The 14,840-nt window shown below is 38.6% G+C and overlaps 1 protein-coding gene across 1 annotated transcript in view; it reads right to left on the bottom strand.

The window, feature by feature from the left end:
• The window catches only part of Bbof1 (basal body orientation factor 1), a 49,523-nt gene that overhangs the window by 8,953 nt on the left and 25,730 nt on the right, over nt 1-14,840 (bottom strand). The window contains 5 exon segments of the mRNA XM_004837216.3: nt 77-151; nt 4,868-4,969; nt 9,514-10,007; nt 10,962-11,106; nt 13,000-13,070. Coding sequence (XP_004837273.1) covers nt 77-151; nt 4,868-4,969; nt 9,514-10,007; nt 10,962-11,106; nt 13,000-13,070 — 887 coding nt within the window.

Here is a 14,840-nt window from a genome sequence, read left to right as displayed (position 1 = left end):
TCTAGCACATGTAAGATGACCATAGAACCATCCTGATCAGGCTCACATTCATGGACTTTGGCAAGAAAGCTCTTACCCAAATTCCTTCTTTTCTTCACTTTCAGAAACAACGTAGTCTGCACCTGGAGGCCTAGAACACTGGCCATATTTCCTGTAGTGGGTAAAAGTCAAACAACATAATAAGGCATTATCTCCTTATGCCCTCATATTTCAACTACACCCTTAAAGTGCTAAGTGAAAACCTTTGGCTGGATGAGCTTCTTGTTTTCAAAATGAACTTTTACACAATGATTGATGCAGTCTATTAGGCAAGTTAATATATTCACTTAAAAACTGAGACATGTTAACAGGCATGCTTGCCTGTAATCCCAGATACTTGGGAAGCAGAGGCAGGACAATCACAAGTCGTAAGTTCAAGACAAATCTGGACAGTTTAGTGAGACCCTGACTAAAAAGGGGAAAAAAAAAAAAAGCGGTGTGTGTGTGTGTGTGTGTGTGATGTAGCTCAGTGTTCCTTGGGTTGCTCAGGGTTCCCTGGGTTTTGTTCACTACTGCAAAAACAAAAAGTTACAGGGCTGGGGATGTAGCTCAGTGGCACTGTGACTGCCTAGCAAGCGCAAGGTCCTGAGTTCAATCACTGGTACCAAAAAAAAAAAAAGTTGCAACATGTTGAACTCAAAAAACAAATACTTAAGGAGATGATAATGAAGGTACTCACCTACTCTGCCATAAAGAAGGATAAACTTGAGTCATTTTTAGGTAAATGGATGCACCTTCAGCCATAATGTTAAGTGAAATAAATCAGACATACAAGTTTAAATATCACATTGTTTCCCAAAGGGTAAATAAAAAGCAAAATGGAGGATGATATTGGGAAGTATGAAGAATATGTTCAAGTGGAAGGGCAACAAAGAAGGGAAGAAAAAGGATTTTTAAAAAAAGAAGAGAAAATAATGAAAACAAAGCTTTTGTAAATGGGAAGGGAAAAAAGGATGAAGGGAGAGAAGGGGAATGGGAAGAAAATAATTGACATTATGTAAGGTAAAAATTCCTTATGATGAATGTGATCATTATGTATGGCAAATATATACTAATAAAAATAAATCTAGGGCCAGGGATTTAGCTCTGTGGTTCTGCTGCCTGCCTCATAAGCACAAGGTCCCAAGTTTGATCCCCAATACCAAAAAAATAAATCTAAAAAAAAAAAAAAAAGTGTTCACAACAGCTATTAGTGGTAATGGACAGGGTTGAGCCAGATTGTTGACCAAAATACCCAGAACTCTCATGAACTGAGATATTACTGTACCTAGTTTCTCAAATTATTTGTTTTTGTTTTTTTGGTACTGGGGATTGAACTCGGGTCCTTGCACTTGCAAGGCAGGCGGCGGAACCACTGAGCTAAATCCCCAGCCCCTACTGTACCTAGTTTCTTCCCTATCTAGTTTGAGCTCTCTCACTTAATCTCATCAATATTTCACCATCTATTCTTATCTTATTTTTTTCCTTTATTCAGTTTTGGCATGAGATTTCAACAGGCTTAAACATGATTCCAGTGTGAGGTTCCAGTTCATTGTGTTGGTGTAAACAAGCTCACTCAAAGCTCTGTTTCTCCAAGGTTGAAAATAACAGCCGAGGATTTAGCTCAGTGTTTCCACCGCCTGCCCTGCAAGTGCAAGGTCCTCAGTTTGATCCCTGGTACCAAAAAAAAAAAGCTTAAAAAAAAAAAAGAAAATAACTGCCTGCCTGGCAAGCACATGATCCTCAGTTTGATCCCTGGTACCAAAAAAAAGAAAACAACAGTATGGAACTGGAGCCTTGGGTACAGAGAAGTCAACTCACAATAAGACAGTCAGTACCTGAATCTAACTCCACCTCTAAAAACTCTTTGGAAGGCTATCAGTGACACAAGAGCCACTTCAAAGTCCTTCACTTAACCAATAATTCTTTAAACTTTTCGCTTTTGGTTGTATTCTTTCTTTCCCTGTTCCCTATTGTGGTTATTCCTAAGGGTTCTAGCCTTACCTCTCTACTCTCCATCTTCATTCATACCAAATCCCAGTTTTTACTAAACATGGTCATGTATCTCTCCCCAAACTCCAGTCCCTATTTACAAATGCCAGGGCCGGGGATTTAGCTCAGTGGCACAGCACCTGCCTGGCAAGCAAGAGGTCCCAAGTTCAATCCCCGGTACCAAAAACAAACAAATGCCATAAAGCTATTCTTCACTTCAATATACAGTAATGCCATCATTGATTAACACTGAAAATATCACTATTTCTTCTGCCTGAAATGCTTTTTTCTTCCCTTTTTCGTTCCTGTTTACCTTTTAGAAATAAGCTCAAGGTTTTACTTCTTCAAAAATTCTGCTGACTCCCCAATGAAATCAGATTCCCTTAATCTAGGCCTTTTCACCACTGTATAATTCCTTTGACCCTGTTATAGTTGTACTTTTATATTTATTTCTGTGATGATTTGAATAGTGTTTTCTCCCATAAAATAAGTTTTATGAACCATAAACTCCCTGAGATTAGGCATGATGTCTTTATTTTTTCAGTACTATGTTCTCAATAGTAGGCACTCAGTATATGTATGTTAAGTAAATTAATGGATGGATTAAATAAAGTTTAAACATTTTTCTTACTCTGGCTTTTCTGATCTTCCTTTATATCACCATCCTTTTCTTAAATTAAAAACCTTGAACTTTTTCTTTCCTTCATTCCTTTTGTCCTTTACCACCAAGTCCTGTTCCTCTTTCCCATGTGTCTGTCAGTTTCTCCCCTTCTTTTCTGATTGCTCCCACTCTTACCTGAAACAACCCCACCACACACCCAGAGTAGTGTACGCCTGTGTTCACTGAATGTCAGCTCTGCAAACACTGACTTTGTCCTGTGTACCCTTCCAGGGAAGAGTATGAGAGTATGGTTTAGTCCTCCTCATATTCCTTGAAGGCATGGAAATAGGATACACAGTACTCTGAAATCTACAATGGCAGTAAGTTCAGAGCCTCTGTGTGATTTTTAAGGCTCAATAAAATTTAATCTTATAAATTAAACCTTACTTCCAATTACCCTACAGCATCACCAAATCTCAAGCCAGGTAGTTTTCCCTCAATGTTCCCTAAACACCCGAAGCCCATTCCTAAACCTGAATTTGTGTACTGTCTACTAAGCCCCTTGTCTGATGTGCCTTTTCTCTGCTATTGTCCCACTGTCCTACAGAGTACCCCAAAGTACCTCTTTCCAGAATGTCTTCCTACTGCTCTAGTCACTGACATGTTGTCTGACCTCCAATTATAATTTATTATGCCATCTAATTGTTTTCCCTAGTTATATTTGGTTTTAAGGAGCTAGATTGTAAGTTCTGAGTTCAAAGGCAATTTCTCTTCATTCTTTTAAATCCCTGATACTACCTACTTGATATGTACAGTATGTGCTTGATTTCTTTAGCCAGCTACTATTTAATACCAGGTTTATGTAGTCAATGACAAAACAGTGGACAGTCAAGGCATAGTGGTACACAGCTGAAATCCTGGCTCCTCGAGAGGATGAGGCAAGATGATGACAAACAAGGCCAGCCTTTTGCAAGATAAAAACAGCTGGGGGCCAGGGATTTAGCTCAGTGGTGCTGCCGCCTGCCTCACAAGCACCTGGTCCTGAGTTCAATCCCTGATACCAGAAAAAGCCTGGGCATGTAGTTTAGTAGTAGAGTGCTTTCACAGTTATGCATAAGGTCCTGGGTTCAACCACCCAGTAGTGCAAAAAAGAAGAAGGGGCAGAAATGAACAGATCCAAGAAATTTCTTTTAAGGATTAGTCTCTCTCACTCTCTCTCTCCCCTCTCTCCATCTCTTTCTCCCTCTCTCTCTCCCCCATCTGTCTCTCTCTCCAGTACTTGAGATTTATACTGAGCTATATCCCCAGCCCTTTTACATTTTATTTTTTATTTTTAGATAGGGTCTCACTAAGGGCCAGGGATGTAGCTCAGTGGTTTCGCTGCCTGCTGCGCAAGCACAAGGACCCAAGTTCAATCCCTGGTACCAAAAAAAAAAAAAAGATAGGGTCTTACTAAATTGGTAAATTGCAATTCTCCTGCCTCAGCCTCCCAAAGTGCTGGGATTATAGGCCTGCATCACCTCACCTGGCTCTATGACTCTTTCTTAGAGAATCCCTTGATTAATAATTATCTTAAAAATCATTTACTTATCTTTGCAAACCAACAAAATCTTAACAGTTGTTATTATGTGTCTCTGCGAGTACTGCACATTCAGTTTAGCAATGTTCTAACTTCTTAGAAAGCATTATAGTAAACATCACCTTAAACATAAAATTACATCTTTTAGCCAAGCATGGTGGCACATGCCTGTAATCTTGGCACTATGGAGGCTGAAGCAGGAGGATCACTGAGAGTTAGAGGCCAACCTGGGCTACCTAGTGAACTCAAGGCCAGCCTGAACTACACAGGGAGACCCTGTCTCAAAAAAAAAAAAAAAAAAAAAAAAAATCAGGTTTTTTTTCTCCCCTTTAATTCCAAATCATCTTCTTTTTTCATATTCATTCATTCATCTGCCATTCTTTATCTCTGGGAACTGCCATAGCTAGACAATGAAACTCTTTTATATTTTCTGGTCCTTAAACATATTTTCTTTTTTTTTTGGTACTGGGGCTCAAACTCGGCTCCTTGTGCTTGTGCAGCAGGCGGCGAAACCACTGAGCTAAATCCCCAGCCCTGACACGCAAGCGCAAGGTCCTGAGTTTGATCCCCAGTACTGGGGAGAAAAAAAAACTATTCAGAAGAGTAAGTTCATTGTTTCTATGTAGTTTCTAGATTTGACAACAACTTAGCATTTCACTGCAGAAATAGGAAATTACCTAGGAAAAAAACCATTCATTTTTGCAAAGAGCAATCTCAAGACTTTCTCCTTCTGCTCCCAAGTCAAATCTCCAATATCCACATTTCATTGAGTACTTGTCCTAAAGAATTTCAAGGAGTGAAGGGAAAAGGAAAAATGTGATCAAAATAAGCTTTTCTTTTTAAAATATATAAAATATGTAAACATAGGAAAAATTTCACAGTATAACTGAATATTACATACTAACTACAAAGCAAACTATGTCCATTACAAAATCATAAAGTTAAGGCAGATTCCAATATGCTAGCCAATCCAAAATGTTATATAGTCATGAAGATGAAAATGACAAAAACTATAACAACATAAAAAAAATCTGTGCTCAAACATTAACCAAAGGAGCAAAACAAGAATATTGTAATCTAACATGTATCCAGATATGGTCAAAGACAGAGTAAATTGGAAAAAATGTTGGTGATATTATTGGTAGATGTTTTTCTTATAACATTTCTTTTTATATCAAATATTTTTCTATGAAAACAGATTGACAAAAAGTAAAGTTAGTGATATAGTTGTTTTTAAATTTTTTTGACAAAAAGTAAACTTAGAAAATAACATTAAATTATAGTCTATTTTCTTAACCCCAAATAAGGTTGCATTTACTTTCCAGGTATGCCTTCATTTTTTATGGTACTGATGACTGAACCCAGGGACTTTTCACTGTGCTGCATCAATACCCAGCACCCCCACACACATTTTTTTTATTGTTTTTGAGGTACCAGGGATTGAACTTGAGACCTTGCACTTGCAAGGCAGGTGGCAGCACCACTGAGCTCAACCCCTGGCCTCCCCTCTTTTCTATTTTGAGTTGGGTCTTGGTAAGTCACTGAATTGCCCTGGCTGGACCCAAACTTGTGATCCCCTCTGCCTCAGCTTCCTAGAGCACTGGGATTACAGGATTGCACCACCGCTCCTTTCCCCCAGGCAAGTCTTTATATACTATAACTTTCCCAGAGGATTTGTAATGTACTTGCTATTTATAAAAGCTAGTATGTGCTGATGTATAACATAAGAAATATATTTGTAGATAGCTCAGTTGGGTTAAATTTAAAAGTTTACGTTTTCCCTTATGGATACCATTTATTTCAATGGTCATTCACCAATCTGCCTCTTAAAATGATGACGTAATTTTCTTTTTTTAAAATATGGTGCTAGAGATTGAATCCACATGCTAAGAATAAGCTCTATTGCTAAGCCACACTCCCAGCCCATAGAGGATCTAATATTCTAACTACTGCTTCTGCCCAGCTTGTAGAGGCAAAAAGACACTGAAGTTAAGGTGCTAAATTGCCCAGTAGCAAAAATGTCACACAGAAGGCAGAATAGGAAATCTAGTTTCTACAATAATGTAGTGAATCATTTTATTTAATTTCTCTGAACATTTATAACATGTAATACATTGGACAGGGCTAGGGATTTAGCTCAGTGGTGCCACCGCCTGCCTTGAAAGCGCAAGGGCCCAAGTTCGATCTCTGAACTCAGAAAACAGGAAACTGCCTTATATATAGTAGAGACTCAACTTATTTGTTTGTTTGGGGTTTTTTTGGTACCGGGGATCGAACTCGAGTCCTTGCGCTTGCGCAACAGGCGGCGAAACCACTGAGCTAAATCCCTGGCCTTCAACGTACTTATTAAAAAGTGGAAATTTTAAGTCAGGCATGGTGTCACATGCCTGTAATTCCAACACTCAGCCAGGCTGAGCAGGAGGCTCAGGGAGGCTGAGTTCAAGCCCAGCCTGGGCAACTTATCAACTTAGTCAGATGATGTCTCAAAATAAAAATTTTTAAAAAGGTGTGGGGATATAGTTTGCTGCAAATGCCCTGGGTACTATCTCTAGAATGAAAAAAAAAGACAAAGAAACAAAAAGGAAATCACAGCAAATCTCTTGTTAATACAAGTGGTATTCAGACTTCTGAATATGGCAAGGAAGTAATAAATTATACTATGGGTATTTTTGAAGGATAATCTTTTCACAGGCCATTAAGCATGTCCAACCTTCCCAACAGCTCTATAATTCAAAAGAACCTACGAATTATTCCCTTAAAAAATAACTTAGGGGGACTGGGCTGGGAATTTAGCTCAGTGGTTCTGGTGCCTGCCTCACAAGCACTAGTTCCCGAGTTCGATCCCCAGTACCAAAAAAAAAAAAAAATAATAATAATAATAATAATTTAGGGGCTGGGATATAACTCAGTGGTAGAGTGGCTGTCTAGCATGCAAAAGGTCCTGGATTTGATCCTTAGCACCAATAACAATAATAACAACAACAACAATAATAATAGCTGGTTCTGGCGCCTGCCTTGCAAGTGCAAGGTCCTGAGTTCGATCCCTGGTACCAAAAAAAATAATAATAATAATAGCTGGGCATGGTGGTACACATCTGTAAATCTCAGCACTCTGAGAAGCTGAGGCAGGAGGAAATCACAAGTTCAAGCCTCCCTTGGGCAATTTAGTGACTGAGCAATATCCTGTCTCAAAATAAAAACTTTAAAAAGGGGGTGAGAATCTGGGATGTATTGTAGTTCAGTGCGAAGGCCCTGAGTGCAATCTTCAGTACCACTTCAGAATAAAAATAATAATGATAATGATAATAATTTAAAGTAGAAAACACTTTTGGAAGCACTCTTAACAAAATGCTAAACTGGGCATGGTGGGTCAGGCTTATAATCTCAGTACTGGGAAGGCTGAGGCAAGAAGAGTGCTGTGAATTTGAGGCTAGCCTGAACCATATAGTGAAACTCTATCTCAAAAAGCAAAACCTGGGCGCATGCACAAGGACCCGAGTTCAATCCTCAGTACCAAAAAAAAAAGCAAAACCTGGGGCCAGGGATGTAGCTCAAAGGCATAGTGGCTGCCTGGTAAGTGCAAGGCCCTGAATTTAATTCCTGGTACAATAAGTAAATAAATAGGGCCGGGGATTTAGCTCAGTGGTTCCGCTGCCTGCCTCAAAAGCGCAAGGTCCTGAGTTTGATCCCCGGTACCAAAACAAAACAAAACAAAACAAAAATAAATAAATAAATAAAACGCTAAATTCACAGTAGTAGAGAGTCCTTTAAATTTCCTGAGCCCTTTCAAGAATCCAATTGAATTGGTACTCAAAGCATACTTTTTTCTCAAAATCTTCAAAATGCACTATAATGTAATCAATGGCATATGGGGGAAAGGCCGTGCTAAGAGACAATGTTAACAGGAAACAAAATTGTTGTATACCATCTTCAACTGCCTCAATCATTCAACTACCTTTATCACAGTGGCAGTGTTTTAGAAATTTTGGTAGACTTCTGGTTAATGCAATGATGGAGAAGCACTATTGAATATTTTCCAATCCACAGAATACTACTGCACAATAAAGAATCATTATAGGGCCAGGGACTTAGCTCAGTGGCACCACGCCTGCCTGGCAAGCACAAGGTCCGGAGTTTGATTCCCGGTACACCAGGAAAAAAGAAAAAGAATGAATGTAATAAAGAATCATTACAAAGAATTATTATACTGATTTTTTTAAATTATATGGTCAGTTAAGATTTTATTACCTATGAATTTCACCTCAGGTTGGTAAAGGAAACAGTACAAAATATATGAGAAAGTATGCTTATCAAAAATGTCTAACCATGGGGCCGGAGATTTACCTCATTGGTTCTGTCGCCTGCCTTGCAAGTGCAAGGACCTGAGTTCAATCCCCGGTACCAAAAAAAAAAGTTTAACCAGGGCTGGGGATTTAGCTCAGTGGTTCCACTGCCTGCCCTGCAAGCACAAGGACCAGAGTTCAATCCCCAGTACAAAAAAAAAAAAAAAAAGTTTAACCTGGTCCCACTGAGGCAAGAGGATCTAAGTTCAAGCCCAGCCTGGGCAACTTAGTGAGAGCTGTCTCAAAATGGAAACACTATAAGAGGGGCCAGTGACATAGCTCAGTATAAAGGTTCTGGGTTCAATTCCCAGTATCACCAAAAACAAACAAAATCACTAATTATTTAAACGTTAGTAAACTTTTAAGCTCACAAAGGTGTGAACAAATTTTTCAAAATCCTCGTTTTTGCTTAAAAGTTTGAGTTTTATCACTGGCAACAAACACCACCAATTATTTTCCATAAAGTAACAGGCTCACTTTGATTTTGTATATTGAGTTTGCATCCTGACAACTTGCTAAATTTGATTATTAGTTTTGTTAAGTTTTTTGGAAATCTCTCCAGATTTTTTATCATATGGTCATGTCTTCTGAAAACAAAGACACTTTTATTTCCCATCTATAAAAAAAAGTTTAACCTAAATCTAATGAAGCCTTTATAACCAATTTTCTATTTCTATGAAGTAAGATAAAGGAGCAGGTCCAAAGATATCACAATGACATTCTACAGGACAAATCTAGTTTCTGACAAATTTCTGTCACAAGAAAAAAGGGGACACCTGCTAAGAATACAGACTGAACCATGAACACTCTGCTAAACATTAAGGTTTACAGAGATATGTAATCGGTTCCTATCCTCAAGTAACTTATTGAGAAATCTGTTCAACATGTGAATATTAACAAACCAAACTTTTCTGAGTTCTTATTTCTTTAAGGGTCACAAAAATAGCACAAAAGACAATATATCAAAGTGTTATTAGTACCATTTTTCAGCCTCCATAAGATCCTGATTCACACTGTTGGTGCTGTGTTCTCTGGCATCAAATGTCCTGATCTGAGGATATTCTGTTTTTCCTGCACATGCCATTCTCATTTTTAAACTGAAAGCAGCTTGTGCTATCTGCTTATAATGCTTCCTGCTCGTCAAGATCTGTTGCTTCACTTCATGTACAGCATCTAAAAAGAAGCATTCCACTTCTGTTCTCTCATCCAGTATGTTCTTGGCCAGCTTCTTTACTCGGTTCATTTCCCTGTCCTTCATCTGAAGAAGCTGCTGCAGCTTGTCAATTTCTACCTGACCTGCTTGGTTCTCTATCACTGCCTATTGCTTCATTTTCAAAACTTCAGCCTCAAACTCTCTGGTTATAAAACTCAGAGCATTCTCCAAGTTTACCACCTTCTTCTGAAGAATGTGGATTTGTGCTCTCTGCTGGGTAAGTTGCAAAATCTTCTCCTTAATTAGTAGTTCACTGATCTCCTAAAAACAGAAAGAGGTAAAGGTTGTTTTTTCTTCTTTTTTCTTTAATCATTCTAGAACCTACAATCTCCTCCATAATTTCTGTTACTTCTTGAGATTTAAGTCTGACACCAGAATGAGGTGATCATTTTGGTATTTCTATGTATAGAAAGTCTGGACTTGTGAAGGCAATCCACTGATTTTGCTAATTACAAAACGCTTCCTCTAAAATTCTGAAAAGTTATTTTATATTATCAAAACCAATAAAACTAGACAGTAAAATATTAACAGTTATCTAAAGGAAACTGTGGTAGTCTCCTAGTTGCCTTTCTCAATATCCACCTTTCTTTTCCCTTTCTTCCTTAGTAATAAAACCCCAATTTTACTGGGCATTAAGCCCAGCTGAAAATTTCCCAGTCTCTTTTTTTGTTTTGCTTTTTTGAGACAGGGTCTCGCCATGTGGTTCAAACTACCTTGAATTTACAATGTAGCCCAGGCTGGCCTTGCACTTCTGGCAATCCTCCTGTCCCAGCCTCCCAAGTGCTGGGATTACAGGTGTGTGCCACCATGCCTGGCCTTCTTATATGTTCTTTATAAAGTCAAGTCTAATGCTTCTTTTTTTCTTCTTCTTTTCTTTCTCTTTTTTTTTTTTTTTTTTTGAGACAGTTCCTCTCTACAGTTCAGACTGGCCTTGAATTCACTATGTAGCCCAGGCTGGCCTGGAACTGCAGCAACCCTGCTGCCTCACCCTCCTAGTGCTGGGCTTACAGGTGTCTGCCACCATGCCTGGCTTTAAGTCTAATGCTTCTTACAAGTCATTCAGTATTAATCTTTTCAAATAAGGAAAGTACATCATCCAGACAGAAGAAAAATGGTCCTATTGTCCTTACATATCATTATTATACTCAATTATTAGTATTCACCAAACCAATCCTTAAAAAAGATAAGAAACAAAGTCTAAATGAGAGTGAGAACCTTTTGCTGTAACAGATTGGTATGACTCTCTTTCAAATTCTGGAAGGTTTTTTGTAGAGCATCAGCTTCCTTCAGGTGATATGCAAGAGCTTTCTGGAGATGAACATTCTCTTTAAAAACATTTCTTCCAGCAGCATTCAATTGCCTGAAATAGACATAAAATCCTAAAATATAGGCTACTTTTTATTTTATTTTTATTTTTTGGTACCGGGGATCAAACTCGGGTCCCTGTGCTTTCGCAGCAGGCGGCGAAACCACTGAGCTAAATCCCCGGGCCCTAGGCTACTTTTTAAATATTACCAAATGAGAATAATGATTGCTTGACCCTCTAACATTAATAATAACCATCACTGGTCTGGGTATGTAGTTCAGTGGTACAGCACTTGCCTACCACACGAGGCCCTGGTTTCAATCCTCAGCACACCCCCCACACACACACACACAAAGCCACCACTCATTAACTTATAGTGGGTACTCAACAGGTAGGAAGGGATCTTGTGACTAAGTTCTTAGCCCATAGGAAGGTGAAAAATAATGTATTACTTTCAAATACAAGTTTTCCATGCTTTCTCCTGTCAACACAGTTGAACCTGAAAATATCCTAGGAATCCAAAATGACAGAGGTACAAGATGGAAGCAGCTCAGCTTCCTGAATCACCATCAGAGAAGAGCTGCCAGACCCACAATGGATTGTTATAAGATGACCAAGAAACAAACCATTGAGACCTGGGAGTTAATTTGTTAATATAATGTACCTAGTGTTACTTCTGCAAATATACCACATGATAATCTTTCAAGCTTGCTAATATTAGTCCCATTTTTAGATGAAGAAATTCACTAGGTGTGATCAAAAAATACACTGATTTTTGGTTTGGTTTTGTTTTAATCACAGTAAAAAAAAAAACACATTGGCATTTAGTTCCCCTTAAAATACTCCCTTCTCACTCCAAACACACTTATCCCATCATTCTTGACACTTTCTAAAGCAGTCTGGCATCCTTTTTTTTTTTTTAAAGCAGTGACAAAGTTTATTCAAGAAAGCAAAAATGAAGAGTGGGAGAGAAACTGGCTCCCCAGAGCAAGCTTGGATTGAGTAAATAGAAAATGAAGGTACACACTGCATCTGGGAAACACAGCATGGGCTATCATGGAAAGTTATTGTCTTTTTTTTTGTACTGGGGATCGAGGCATGTGGCAGAACCACTGAGCTAAATCCCCGGCCTATCATGGAAAGTTATGATAACCTGGCATCCTCTCTTATGAGTGTTTGGTTACACTGTCATTACTCCTTCGATGTCCTGAATCACTTCAAAACATTTATCTTTCATGGCTGTTTTGACTTTGGGGAAGACCCAGAAGTCACATAGTGCACTAGATCTGGTGAATAAGATGGACGAGCACACATTATAATGTTTCCATGAGCTTGCCTTTCCACTAGATGGTACTAGGCAGCAGCATTCACTGTATTTTTTATCACACCTTGTAAAAACACTCATAAAAGAGGACTTTTAAAACTGCTTCAGAAGGGCCAGGGATTTAGCTCAGTGGTTCCACCGCCTGCCGCACAAAGTCCCGAGTTTGATCCCTGGTAACAACAAAAGAAAAACTGCTTCAGAAAATGGCAAGAAATATGTGATAAGTCCAACTGAAGCAAGGGGGATAATGTTGAGGAAGATTAGTGGCAACATATCTTTTACTGGTATAATTTTTTAAAATTTAAAGGTTCCATGTATTTTGATCATACTTTGTAATTTCAAGAAAGTTAAGAAATGTTGCAATGTTCAGTTAGTATACATGTTGAGACCCAAGGTCCTACTTCCAAAGCCAAGGTTCTTTTCACCAAAGCACGGTGCTACAAAAAGAGTGAAGGGAAGGGGGAAGGGGAACACAGAGAATGAAACAGTGAAGGAGAACCTAACAGGGCATTTAAAGAAAGCACACCATGAGATGAGGGGGAAGACAAAAAGCTAAGAAGAAAATAGATCAGCAAAGAAGGAAGAGAGGCTACCAAAAAAAAAAGGAGGTAATAGTCTCTTACACCATGGCTTCATGGTGGGCTCTTTCTGCTAGGATTATTATCTTCTTTTCGGCCTCTTGTTCTAGTCGGTGCTAAGAAAAAGAAGACAGGCTGTATAAACACAGAGCTATGCTTCTTACAACAAATTTTATACAACAGAGAGCAATTATTTCAGGACTGGAGGTGTAACTCAGGGGTAGAATATTTTTCTAGCATGCACAACACCCTGAGTTTGATACCCAGCACCACCAACAACAACAAAAAAATTATTATTTCAAAATATTGAATAAAATACTCCTGTTCACATGGCCACATGTGAAGAATTCTAAGTACTGGTTAAGTAGCCAACAAGAAAAGAGAGTGTGAACACAAGAACCTTAGGGTACCTCCCAATTTCCTCATTAAATAAACAACATGAAACATACATGGGGTGGGAGTGGGAGGCCACATCCATATGAGAAACCAGAGCTGAAAGAAATTTCTGCTAAATGCAATAGGATGAGTCAGTCATTTACCCATTGAACACTATTACTGTTCCAGGTTGTTTCAGATACCAATGATTCTATGGTAAAATAGGCAAGGCCTTTGATCTCATGAAGCTCATATTCTACAGCAGGATCCAACATTAATCCATAACTATAACATACTGAGCATTTACTATGTGCCAGGTACATTTCTCAGAGCTTAATATGTATTATTTACTTCTCACAACAACCCAATGAACCAGATCCCCAAAAGCAAGGACTGAAGAAAAGAGAGGTTAGTGGCCTGCCCAATGTCACACAGCTAGTAAGTAGCAGTTAAACATAAGCAACCTGATGTTATATAACCTCCCTAACAAGGACACTAATGAATATTTAATAGAGTTAATAGGCTCTGATAAGTGCCATAAATGAAATAAATGAGGTGATTAGATAGGTAGTAACCGGGGGACATTTCAGGTTGGAGTTTAGAAAATCTTCTGAGAAAATGGCGTTTAGGGCCAGGGATTTAGCTCAGTGGTTTCGCTGCCTGCAGCGCAAGCACAAGGACCCGAGTTCGATCCCCGGTACCAAAAAAAGAAAGAAAATGGCATTTAGCTCTGAAGAATGAGAAGGAACCAGAGCAAGAAGACATTCTAGGAATAGACACTAACATGTATGAAAATAAGACAGTAGGACAGTACTTTGCAGTTCAAGGAACAGAAAGGAATAAATAGGAAAACAAAAGGAAGCATCTAAAACCTGAGGAAATCCTTTATGTGACCAAGTAGAGCACACTGAGGTATGAGGTGAATGAGCAGACCTATTGAAAAGCTTCCTGGACCAAACCAGCATGGGAGAAATACCGGTGAAGTCTCTACCTACGAGGTGAGGCAGGCACTGCTGTGGATAGACAACCAACACTTAATTCCCATTCTACTTTTTCCTTCTCAGCTTCTACTAGTGGTTAAAGAAACAAAACACTCACTTTCCCAACATCCTTATAACAGTTTTGGCCAATGAGATATAAGAAGAAATCTAGGAGATTCTAAGAAAGCTTTTATGCTTTCCATATAAAAGGGACAAATACAGCTGAAGCTTTGCCTTCTTTCTTACCTCAAACACAAATAAAACCTGGAACACAAATAAAACTTCCTACTGAGATATATCCCCAGCCCTTTTTACATTTTATTTTGAGACAATCTTGCTAAGTTGCTAGGTTGACAAGGCTGGACACAAACTTGTGATCCTCCTGCCTCAGACTCCCAGAATTCTGGGATTACAGGTGTGCAACATCATACCTGGGTAATATATATAATTTTTATGCTTTTATATATCAAAAATAAATTTTAAAAATAAAGAATCTCTGAATGGAAAGGGGAAAAGGACTAGACAACTGAG

Source organism: Heterocephalus glaber, unplaced genomic scaffold (assembly GCF_053883595.1).
Source record: "Heterocephalus glaber isolate CG9 unplaced genomic scaffold, H.glaber_assembly_v1.0 deba00001608, whole genome shotgun sequence".
In the NCBI taxonomy this organism is placed as follows: Eukaryota; Metazoa; Chordata; class Mammalia; order Rodentia; family Bathyergidae; genus Heterocephalus; species Heterocephalus glaber.
Note: the sequence above shows the minus strand (reverse complement) of the source record. Positions and strands in the feature narration are given on the sequence as shown.